This window comes from Hyalella azteca, unplaced genomic scaffold (assembly GCF_000764305.2).
Source record: "Hyalella azteca isolate HAZT.00-mixed unplaced genomic scaffold, Hazt_2.0.2 contig15104, whole genome shotgun sequence".
Lineage (NCBI taxonomy): Eukaryota > Metazoa > Arthropoda > Malacostraca > Amphipoda > Hyalellidae > Hyalella > Hyalella azteca.
In genome coordinates, this window is record NW_025944967.1 from 6665 (window position 1) to 19488 (window position 12824).

Below are 12824 nucleotides of genomic sequence, written 5' to 3' on the forward strand. Positions count from 1 at the left end.
TGCAAATGCGTCGCATATGACAGCTAATAATAACTTGGTAAGTGCTGTTTAGGTGCGTCCAGCTTATCGTGAGCCTACCGTCACACCACAAGTTTTTACGACTGAGCGGACTCGTGTCGGCGCTGAAGCGACCTTCACAAACATGTCGTCACAGGGATATTTATATACATTGATCGGTTTTGAGAGGGGAGACTCTCATAAGTTCTTGCTGCAGTGCGTAGGGATTGAGAAGAATGGAAGGAGAGGGGGTGTGTTCAGTGAGGAGCTGACTCTAGGGGGCTGCATTGTTTGAACTTGGGGTGCCGGACTACAGTGGACTGAATCACTGCATCTCTGAAGTCTCCTTAGTGTTGCCTCGTACGTTGCGGTGTTGTGTGCGCGTGCTGCTCCTGTCTCGCGCTGCTCCGCTTTGCAGAGAAGTGATCCTTCTGGCGAAGTAGGTTGAGAGAGCAGTCCAAAAAAAAAACGAAGTAGACGTCCTCTGGGTGGTTGACTGTACTGCATTTCAAGATTGTTTACAGAAAGAGCAGCATCAATAAAAATGTACAGTAGATCCATCCAGGAATAGTCGCGCAGTTGCAGGAAAGGCCGTCGGTTTATTGCATAAATGATTACGGATTTTCTTATCATAACGGCCGACCATCACGAAGTTCACAAACCACAGTTTACGTGGGGAACATCTTGGTCGGGAATCATTTTTTCTCCACGAGGAGATCCGAGGCATTTGAGAAGAATAGTAACTGTAAATGTTCAATTGTGTTTTTAAAGTTGTTTCCTGATGATGATTCAATTCACTCAGCAAATTTTTTATAATTAGTACGGCTGTACGGGTAATAATGACGTTCCTGTTACCAAAATTTCAAACTTTAGCATCAAATTATAACTTCGGGAAGATTTTTCGGTGCCCTACAACCGAGCTGCTGTCCCTGAGTTTTTTGCCCCAAGTTTGAGTGGAGCTCAAGAACGTTGAAACTTGAAGTCCATTGTCAGGCCAGTTATTGTTCGTGACACACAGAGGGTTTTTCTGCTGGATGAGAAAAAATTGTTTGCGGTCTGACCTTGAAAAACTCATTACTTCAGTCGGCATGGATACAATGGATTACAGGTCAAGAAGAACTAAGTCTAGTGAGTACTCATGGCTAATTTAGGATTTCGTAATCCTAGATAAAAGTTTATTATTTTTTATTGCGCGACACTTTAACTTACCTTAGCATGTGATGGCCAGAACAGAAGCCATTGAGAAGCCAATAACACCTGAGTCGCTCTACAATTCATCAGTTGGTAGGTAGAAATGCTAGAAGTAACTAATTAATAGATTGATCCTAATTTCCTAGTTTCTAGTACGATTTTAAAATTTTAGACATTTCAATAATGTTTTTTTAATACATTTTTTTGTATGTTTTATGTAGTTTTTAATTATTATGAGTCGAATTGCTGGGAGAGGCGACTCTTGTGTCATTGACGGAAGAGCAGTGCCTTGGCTTCTTCGCTCACCAACTCGCGGGAAACTATTCCAAGAACGAAAGCAAAATTGGTCTATCACTCTTACTAGGCAATGCCGCCCCTGAAAGCATCTCACCTTGAAATCCCGTGTTGTCGTATTCAAGGTCACCTGGTAATGCCAGAGTTGAGGTTTGATGTTGACGCGTAAAGGCACGTCTCAACCGAACGAGGAAAAATTTTAACTTAATTAACAGGTTTTATTATTTTATCTGACCAAATTAAGAAACAATAATAATGTAAACTGTGTCAGATTCAGTCTTGTTCCTCTATATGTTCAAAGTAGGTCGCCAGCTAGTGAGCCGCAGTCAGAGTTTTGGCGGGAAAGACAATCGCGACTCCTTCCTCACATAGATTTTAAAGGTCAAATGCGATGCTTTGCTACATCGAGGCTAAATGTTCAAAAAGTTTATTTGTAAGATTCATGTTACTGATTTCATAGATTCTTGGATATGAATTGAGTATCTATAGTGAATTCTTATGTTTTTCGACATGGCTAAAAAGGGAAGTGGCCTCGCTCTTGGTTTTGTATGGTCCAACACGACCTTGGACTATGAGTTGGTTATTGGCTTGGACACTTTTTCAAGCTCCAGCGTTTTAGATAACATCTGTTTTTTTAGATGCCAGTGCCATGATCATGGTATGAAGGCCTCTACTTCTTTAAGTTATTGGCAAAATGACACTGTTTGCATTATGCTTGTTAATGAAACTTCTGTCAATACTCAAGTTCACGTCATCAATCTCACGTGTGAAGGTAATTTTTTTTTAAATACATAGAGAACAGACAGACTTCACCGTGTCTAGGTAACAGAAGTTTGAATTTTTAATGATTGATTGGTACTAATTTAAATCGAGATTTTTGAGGTGAATTTCGATTGTTCAAAAAAATTGCCCTTTGAGAGATTTAGATTTGAAATGAGTCTCCAAGCAATATGTTAGACTAATAAGGGCTAGAAACAATCATCAGATAACCAAAGAAGCGACAATGTCAAAGGTGTTCCAGACTCCAGTTTCGTAGTACTCGTCTTTAATTAAGAACGGGTAAAAGGGATAAATGTCAGGGATTTGGGTAGGGAAACTGTAAAACAATGCATCTTCAAATAAGGGATTCAGATGATTTAATGAAGTTCAAGTTAAAAATACTTTAAAGAGCTATTTGACTCATTCAAATTCAAGTTGATTTCGCAAACCTAACGACTGCAAATATGTCGTCTCCGGGAGAGGGGGATTACTACGGAAAAATACTACGGAAGTTTTGTGATGGATGGATGACAAATTATCTGCATGGTAATGGCGGAAATATCACCGAGGTTTCTCCGTGTCATGCACGTATGACACTGTTGACATTTTTATGAATGAACGAATCTTCAGTGATCCTTCATCGTGATATAAGTGAATAAATGTGAGGTTTCCTAAGTATCTACACAAAAAATCTCCGTGTTAACATTCGTAACGGTATCGAACAAATTCTTAATAATATATTTATAATCTCATACTGATTCAACATTTCATCACAAGCGAGTTGATCTCATTTTAAGCAATTTGATTTCGTTTCTTTGGTTTGATTGCGATTCACGAATTGAATCTTATTGTGCCAAAAAATAACAGTAAACCATTTCAATCGTAAGATATTGACAAGTGATATGACTATTCTTGTCTAAACAGTTGAGTTAAAACATCTTTTGAATTAAAACGATCGAAGGTCATGTTTCCTCTGATCTGAGATTTTTATGAAAATCTCAAATTTCTTGTCTTAGACTGCAAGTAATCCGTCGCTCGAGAGGCATTCTAGAGCCACTGCAGCTCACAGCACTGACGTCACATCGCGTGAAAAACTTGAAGGCCACCTATCTGAGACACGGCTTGTTGCCTGGTATGTCAGCTAACTGCACGGCTCGTTGCCTGAGTTGTCATCTCACTGCACGGCTCGTTGCCTGAGTTGTCATCTCAGTGCATGGCTCGTTGCCTGAGTTGTCAGCTAACTGCACGGCTCGTTGCCTGGTATGTCAGCTAACTGCACGGCTCGTTGCCTGAGTTGTCATCTCAGTGCATGGCTCGTTGCCTGAGTTGTCAGCTAACTGCACGGCTCGTTGCCTGATATGTCANACAGTAACTGCACTGCTCGTTGCCTGAGTTGTCATCTCACTGCACGGCTCGTTGCCTCTGTTGTCATCTAACTGCACGGCTCGTTGCCTCAGTTGTCATCTCACTGCACGGCTCGTTGCCTGAGTTGTCAACAAATTGCGATCATCACAATTCTTGCAGCCTTCCGAAGACAGAAAATTTAAGAATGGTCATACGATCATATGTATGTAGGAGGCCGCATTCTGATTTGCTGTAAGACATTCAGCCATCACAGCTGCCATAGCTATTGTAAGACAATCTGGCTAGGGCGCGGCTTGAGTGGCTCTTCGATGATCAATAAGGACTCATATCGAGTCATGTAGAATATAATTTACGATGTCCCTGTAGCTGCGTACACGCATCTCGACACCAGAGAAGCTACTGGGGCGATCAAGTTGTGATGTTCAGGAAGAATTAACCGTAAACAAGAACTTATTGAGAAAAGATTTCTCGCAGAGGAGGCGTTGCACTTCATGTTCTTATTTCTAATACAAGCTCAGAAGAGCGGTGGTTTACACTGTGGGTTGTGCACAAATGACAAGAATATTTTAATCGTCGTCTGTCGCATTTGTACGCAGAAATTACATTTATATGTACTGAGCCATTATCTAAAATATTCAACAGACTTAATTTTCAATATTTTACTGGTAAAAACTAAAATGGGTAATTAGAACGTGAGAAATAAAGATGTTGCAACACACTCTCGTTTATGTAGATACGCATCTGGAATATTTAGCGTTTTTTATGTTTGCATTCTGGAATGACGTGTTCCTTAATAAGTAATAATACACTTTTGATATAACGTTTACTATTTAAGTATTAATTTCTTACTGTACCTATTTTACAAATGATATATATATATGACAAATAAATTATAAATAAGCAGTAACAAGAAATCAAGTATAAAAGATTTTCTGTAATTATTTGAACGACATTCGAAATACATCGGAGTTTGTTTTAATATTCTATGAATGAAACATTTTCACCTGGATTATAATTAGAGTATATAATTACTGCATGTTGAATTTGCTGCACTGTTTGAATAAATTTTTCCATGCGATTGCATTTTGAAGAAAACATTGGTCTACGAAATAGTATTATAAAAAAATTATTATGACGATGCCAGAAGCAGATAAAATATCTGCTGATACCCATCTAAGTACAGTTACCCTTTGACGGTACTTAGACGTTAAATAAACGCCACAAGGACTTCATCTCATGCCTTGAAACCCCCAGCGAATTTTCGGACTTGCCAACAAAATTCATTTTGCTCGGCGCTACTAAATCGGGAAGCGTTATTCGACCTCCTGCCCTGCATTGTCACCCTCCCTCCCTCCACGGAATCCTGATCACGGCAGTGAATGGTGCGACGCGTCAGATTCCCAGGCAATATAGGGAGCGTTATTGTCGAGGTGCAGGACTGCGCTTCCGTGTGATGTGGCCTTCCGAGCTACACGGGCTCCCGCGCGCTGCACCGCTGCTGCCTCTGCTGTTATATCGTATCCAGCGATGTCGCAAGCTGAGCCGTCCTTGCCGCCCCTATCCACTGAAAAAGCTCGTCATTCTTCACTTCATCTTTCAATTTGTCCATTCTTATATCTAATAATTACTTCTATGATAGACTGCAGGGATTCAATCAACCATTAAAACTGAATCTATTTGGAAGTTCTTCCTTATTATGTTCTCCTTGATTTTGGTTGTCGACTACAGTTAGTACGTGGAGTAAAAATTTTTTTTGTACCACTAAAGGTTACAGAAACAAATCTGTAACGGGAAGGGAGATGATAATTTCTTATATTGTGAGAGAAAGAAATAACGTATCTAACCAAATCTTATAACTGGGACCCAGTTACCTACTAACTCATTTCTTTCAGAAGTCCATCAAAATTTTTGAACGCCGCCCACGAAGATTCAAGCTCCGCAAGAGTTTTTTTCTTCACGAAGAAATTCGCAAAAAAAAAAAAACGTTCAAATAATTTATATTGGAAAAAAACTATTTTGCCTTGAATGTCAGTGTGCACTTATCCCGAACTAATTCCAGTGCCTAGTCCGCAACAGTGCCAATTAAACATTATCTATTTGCTCTAGTGAATGAAATAGAGCGAGATTAAGATCATTCCGCTACGCGATTCAAATTGTGTTAATTCCTCTCACAAGAATTGAGTCAGCTGCGGTTACAGGCACACAACTCTAAGTAATAAAGCTATCCAGAAATCATGGTGGGTGGTAAAGGGAATTTTACTGGGAACTCGCTACTCGGCCAGCAACATATACTCGTATTCCGTGGCGTAGTTAGAGGAGTCCAAAACGGACGGAGGCTGGAAACTGGTCTATGATCAAGGACATAGAAACGTGAAATCCTTATCGCAGCGGTTTATAACAATTACTTGAAACAAAGGAAGATATCTTATGACATCAGACAACTAATGGCAAGAAAGTCAACATTAGAAGCACGAGAGATTTTACAGTGTTCTTTATTTTTTATATAGTTGCTGCCTTCAACGCGTTTGCTTTGCCCGAGATCCTTGTCCAACTTTCCTGGGAAGTGTCAAATTTACGCGCAATATAGAAACAGAATATATAACGCATTAGACTATTTAATTAACCAGTTAGAATGACTCTGGCTAGACTAATTGCCGCTCAGTTGACCTTGTATATAAAGCGGTCCGCAGTTACAGAATTTATCGTTTGAGGTACCTTTAGGTGCCCTGTACTGTCCTGAATTTTTATTGCACCACACAGAATTCAGTGCGGATAATAGTGTTTTTTAAATAATAATAAGTTATGCAGAACATCTGTGAATGAAGTATTTTCGGTTTTCCTCGAAACTGCAATTTAAGGTTTTTAATTGGAGAAGAATAAGGTGAACGTTCTTATTTTAATTGAGTACCTACTAAATTACTAATCTTATAAGTATTTTGATAATAAAGCTATCAGTAATTCAATACTCAACTATTAAGAGCGCTAGAAATCTAGGGCTATTATCCTTTTACCTCTAACCCTTTTTAGCGCATTTTCTCATTTATGGAAAAAATGCACTATTGTGCTCGTCATGTCCGTCTGTCTGTCTGTCCGTCCGTCTGTCCGTCCGTCCGTGACCTCAAGTTTTCGTCGACGAGAAAATGCGCTCTCTGTCACTCACTGCAGTGAGTACTGAGTTATATTTTTTGTCGATGCGCCTGAAATTTACCTTTGTCAATTCAGTTATTCTCTGCAACACTGAAACATGAGTTCTTGACACTGTTTTACAACAGAATGATTCATATTTTTTCTTGCGTTGCCCACTCAAACTGCATTCTCATTCATATGCATTCTCAGAATGCATCGGAAAAATGCATTGAATGATTGTGTTGAATACTGAACTTACTAACTTGTTGAAGAGAATAATTAACATTTCAATTAAATTGAGTTATGCGAGTATTCTTAAAAAATATTCGAGCGAGATTTTCTTATGTCGAGGACATTTCACGACGAAATTTTTCTACAAAAGGTTCAAATTTTCTTCCCTGTTGTTATGGTACTACTTTGGTCATAGTCATTTAATGGGTATTAATTATAAGTACAATGTTTACCTATATAGTTGCGTATTATGTTTTCTGGAAAATTCCCTGTTACAAGGTCAGCCCTAATTACGGAGCTTAAAATAACATTAAATACTTTTGTGTGCCCTAGAATTCTAATCGTTGTCATTTGATGGCGTTGATAAGTCAAGCAGAGCGAATAGGTTTTTTTTTGTGCGTGCGGCCTTCAGTGCAGATTGTGTTACAATAATAAATGAAGCAAGCTTACCCGTCGTGCAACACGTATCAATGATGACATTTGACCTCCTAATGCAGCCAAGTCAAGTGATGTAATCTTCCTCAGTTCAAGGCCCTTCAGTCTCTGCAATAACTGTTACTTATCTTATGCTTGAACGCAGAGCATTTTGAACGATTGCCTTCCTTCAACTTGTTGAACTTGGCGCTCTTTATGTACATAGTCAACTGTCAATTTTCATTTGCATTTCGCATACCATCACACCGAGTATTTTTATCGCATTCTTAGACGTCTTCTGCCAACGCCGTCAGCTTAACATATGGTCTTTGCACTAGCTATAAAACAGCCGCGCGAAGACTCGCACAATGGGAGCATAAGGCTGATGATGACAACCTTGACGCAAAATGTGGCATGTAGGATTGCCGTCTCGTCACCAGGGCTCTTAAGCCAAATGTCACCGCTGGCTTCAGAAGCAAGTTCGTAGATTTAAGGATTACGAGTGACGTACCTAGTAACGTACTCGCTGCTCGTATATAGAGCCATAATTATTTTGCACCAATTTCACAGGCAAATTGGAACAAAACTTAACATTGTGGCACTATGAGATACACGAATAAGGTCATGAAGTAAACTTAAGCCAGGCTTGTTGAAAATACAATGCATAGTTGAATTTACTTGTGAAATTCGAAAAGAAATGGGAATTACCCATTATTTCGCTCGCCCTGTTCCGTTTTCGTTATTTATTAAGTAAGTGTTTTGGTTAGCTTCATGTCGCCAAGATAGTTTGCTTAAAATCCGTAAATTAATAAATTCGAAGGCACATGTAGGATTTATACAACGGACATAGGCGTACATACGTGCTCCGGCTATTGATACAGTTTGGGATAGATAGACTTTTCCTCAGGCTTTGCATTGCTGTCACCCACTCATATTCTCTTACGTATCTATTAATCACGTTGTATTGCAGGTTCACAAGCGGCAACCACACGCGTCGTACTTCTGACGGTCTTGGCACTTCAGCTGCCGGGCAGCCTGTGTCACTCACGCCCTTTGATAGACCCCGATGTGATGACTCAGGGCACTCACCCTCAGCTCACGCTCCTCTATCACCCTAAGTTCACAACCCTCATCACGCTGGCAGGTATCCCGGCGCCGCAGGGCACCGACTTCGAGGGGCCCGATCCTGGCCTCAATGCTGCGATAATATGTGAGGGCTTTTCTGAAAAAAATTCATTTGTTTATTCATTAGTGTATTCCTGATGTAGGTATATAGGGTGCTCATCGATTTCAGACGAGAGGTTCCAGTATTATATTGTCATTATTTTAGAGTGATTACTGTACTTGCTTTTCTCATTATGTTGAAAGGCCTATACCCATGTATAGACCCTTTAAAATTTTTCCAACATTTTGTAAAACTATTTCCAGCGAATGTCTACAGTTAAAATAGGTTATCGTTACAAATTTGGTCTGTAAACTTCATCCGATTCCAACGAGTATAGGTATCGTGTATATCGTGCCAAAGAAAGACTCAATTGCGTTCAGGGCTATTACCGATAGTTTGGTGCACACAAATTTTTGTGTCAATAACCCAACCTATTAATGACAAACCTCTCTGACTTTCAAAGAGGCCAAAAGATTGGCCCTCGTATGGCAGGTGCTAGTGTGACAGGAACTTCCCGAATGCTTGACGTTTCTAGTACTGTCTCAAAAGTAATGACTGCTGTTGAAAGAGATGGAAAACGTCTTCAGCAAAGCACAGGTCTGGCCGAAATGTTGAAATTGTCTGAGAGAGACCTTTGGAAGTACCTAAATTAAATGGTGAGGGACAATCGAAAGACCACGGCTGTTAAAATTACTGCAGACCTCAATATACGCATACAAAACCAAGATTCCATAAAGACTGTCCCCCGAGAGCTGCACAGATTTGGACTCTATAAAAGAGCTGCAATTAGAAAACCTCTGGTTTCAAATACAAATGCATCAGAGCATTATGAGTGGTGTAAAAACCTCCAAAATTGGTCCCTCGAGCAGTGAAAAAATGAAATTTCTGACGAATAATTGTTCACCTCATTTCCAAACTCTGGCCGAGTTTAAGTTTGAAGACAGCCAGAGGAGTTATTTAATCCCGACTGCCTCCTCCCAACCGTAAAACATGGCGGGGGATCTGTGATGATCCGGGGTGCTATTTCTTGGAAATCCGGCGAACCAATAATTTCTCTTCATTCAAGAATCAGCAGCCGTGACTATTTAGGAATTTGGAGGGCAAAGTTCATCCAATGGTTCAAGCACTGTTTCCGTGGGGAACGCCGGATTTCAAGATGATAATGCTCCGATCCATATAGCTGAAATTGTTAAAAAATGGCACGCGGAACATTCTTATGAAATTGAGCATCTCATTTGGCCACCACAATCACCAGACCTGAATATTATTGAGCATTTATTTTCGATTGTAGAGATGCAGGTCAGAAGTCGATTCCTGCCGACATCGCCTTTCAAAGAGCTGGAGGAAGTTTTAACTGAAGAACAGGTTTAAATTCTTTTGGAAGCAATTCGCAATTTGTATGAATACCTTGGAGAATTGAGGCTGTAATTGCCGCAGGAGGTGGATCTATACCAAACTAAACTAGGAGGTATATTTTGTGGATTTCTCAGGGGTTTCCTTCATTTTGTCTTTGTATATACCTACTCTGAGTTCGGACAGAACAGGTTCAATTGTAATATGACCGAAGTTGGGTTTCAGCTCCAAAAATGATAAAAAAACGCCAATCGTTTAATTTGTATTGAAAATGCAATATTTATCTTTCACTGCCAAGCAATCCATAACTGACAAAGGTCATTAATATCTATTTAACGATACTCAACTTTTTACCTGATTTCTTCTTGCAGAGGATCACATTCACATAAGCGTTGACGAATGTCATCTAAATTCATGCAATCATAACAAATAACTCCCTCAAATCCTAATAATAGGGAATATTGTATTATTTTTCTAGCAATATTTTTCTTTTTAAAATACTGCGACATCATAAGGTAACTTCAATTTGAGCAAGAATATGAGGTTCAAATGATTTACCTACGTGACGATGTCTTAACCGCGTGTGTTCTTCAGCCGCCCCCGACGTGTGCCCCAACCAATATATGAGAGACGCTGGGGGCCGCTGCAGACCGGCCTTCACTTACGGCCCTAACCCTCTCTCGACCTTCTCACCTGAGAAGTACAAAGGGTCTATTCAGTTCTACATGGGACTACAGGTCAGTTGGTGGAGGTCTCTCTAGGTTTGTTTCCAGGGTCCCACGATTCCTAGATTTAATTTGAAATGAATAAAACGTATTGCAAGATGGTTTTTAATTTTGACCATTTGTGGAGGCGAAAAGAAGAGTTACTCAGACCAAATACCTATATAAGTTCGTGTTTCTTATGTAGAGCCACTAGTGTTTCATCCAGGATGATATTGTTGTACTTGGAGGAAATTTTATGTGTAATAACACGGAAGGCCGTTCATACGATTATTGAGCATGTATTTTTCTCACGGGGCCAGTCTTTTCTTTGTTGGTTGGCATTGTAGCGTCGACGCTGACGAATACCGATATTAACGTGGGCTCTAATATTCCAAACACTTTTGAAGTGTCAAAAATCGAAAGATAGAAGAAAGCAGGACAAAATATTAAGTCTTTCTCAAAAGTCTTGCATTCTCAAAAAAGGAGTTCTCAAAAGCCTTTCATTCTCAAAAAAAGACTTCTCAGAAGTCTTTCATTCTCAAAAAAGACTTCTCAGAAGTCTTTCATTCTCAAAAAAAGACTTCTCAAAAGCCTTTCAATATTTCCTATTGCCTCGTTTCAGGTGGGTCGACCCACGCAATTAAACAGAAGACGTAACCCCCAGCGCCAACGCAATGGTGCAGCAGCTGGATCCAGGCGTCAGGGTCGACTGAACTTCCCCCTGCGCAGTCCAGCACCAGAGACTGCAGCAACTACCACCACAGTTGCTCCTCTAGACCATCTCTTGGACCAGGAGCTATTGCAAGAAATTCCTGAGGTGCCGCTTCCAAGCACCGAGAACGAGTCTAGTTCAGCTCTACCGACACCACCGCCATTAACTAACACTGTTGCAGAAATTACAGCCATACTTGCTAAGCTAAATGATGAAAAATCTTCCTCAGACTCTCAAACTATAGATGACGATGATGATTAGTGCTATACAATTCTCTAGGACGTATTTATTCTCAAATTATGTAAATAGACATCAGTGTACAAAAGATTTATGACCGGCCACAGCTCCGGTATTGTCTGCAGTTGAAATGCTTGATAAGGATAGCAGGACCAAATCTGCATTTTTTCCCTGCAGGACAAGTACTATTTGTCGACTACATTTTTATGAAGCCATAAACCTCCAAGTGCGTTAATTAATGCTGCGGTTCGAGCGGTTAGTTACCAGCTTCACTTCTATTGTTTTTTACCGCAGCACGAAATGTGACGTTTTGTGTAACGCGTATTATCAGGATTGCTAAGCTGGTACAAATACATGACCATTCAAGGCCTGATCATGGATTAAGAGCCAGATCAATTTGAATCCTTGTATGCTTCGAGAGACTTCGTGCGAAGAGGTATCTTGGATTGCCAGGCAATGCACGGAATGGACAAGACCGTCGTGCCGCATGGCCTCTTTCATTATGAACGATTTATCTTCCCTCTCGAAGGTTTCCAGAATTGTATCTGAGAATTCTTTAGGGTAAGCTCTAGATCTAAAGTTGTGTTATCGCCCGTATCGTTACCTGGTATCATGGTAACGATATTTCGGCTTGATAATAGACCAACGACCGAACTAAATTTCCAACAATAGTTACTTAGAGAAATGGTTTTCCTACGGTCGATTACATCCATATATTTTGTTCACACAATGGTACCTCGAGACCTCAAAAATAGCAGACTTACTAATAGCAGACTTACTAATAGCAGACTGAATAACGCAGCATACTTATGCTAAATAGTATTCGATGAGCGAAAAAGAGAAAAATTTGCTAACGTGAGTCGTGCGAGTCATCTGAACTTCAGAATCTCCGTCGAATTCTGTTTTATGGTGTCATTAAAATTTTGAATTGACTTCAGGTTATGACGTGTTTTGACAATGATGAGGCTGAGCATCCGCATCTTGAGTCTTACTAATAAAAAAACTGGAGAACAGGAGTAATATTATCTCATTCTCATCATGGTGACGCGACAACACGAGAATTCGATCACAACGGTACACACCAAACGCGGTTCCATAGGTTTCGATTGAAAGAAATCTGAAAACGTTTATATTTTTAAATTTCCTTCAAACCTTTTAATTCATCTTAGCAATGCACAAGTGGTATTTTTTAATAATTATAAACAAATCTTTTTGTACGATGAATGATTTTTCGAAGCCATGAACTCCAACATCGGACTAGGAAGATAGCACTCTA

At 39.9% G+C, this 12824-nt stretch overlaps 1 protein-coding gene across 1 annotated transcript; it reads left to right on the forward strand.

Moving 5' to 3' along the window:
• Window positions 1–325: 325 nt before the first annotated feature.
• On the forward strand, window positions 326–12676 carry LOC108680704. Its single transcript, XM_018169594.2, has 4 exons — window positions 326–1125; window positions 8348–8587; window positions 10490–10632; window positions 11222–12676. Exons 1-4 carry the CDS (start codon window positions 1032–1034, stop codon window positions 11570–11572), a joined length of 828 nt encoding a protein of 275 aa, XP_018025083.1. The 5' UTR covers window positions 326–1031; the 3' UTR covers window positions 11573–12676.
• The last annotated feature ends 148 nt before the right edge of the window (window positions 12677–12824 follow it).

Excerpts from the sequence above, each read along its gene's own strand:
- LOC108680704 (XM_018169594.2), top strand. The coding sequence starts at position 1,032 with ATGAGAAAAAATTGTTTGCGGTCTGACCTTGAAAAACTCATTACTTCA. Across the intron at positions 1,126-8,347 it reads GTCAAGAAGAACTAAGTCTA|GTTCACAAGCGGCAACCACA; the intron begins GTGAGTACTCAT and ends GTTGTATTGCAG. Across the intron at positions 8,588-10,489 it reads CCTCAATGCTGCGATAATAT|CCGCCCCCGACGTGTGCCCC; the intron begins GTGAGGGCTTTT and ends TGTGTTCTTCAG.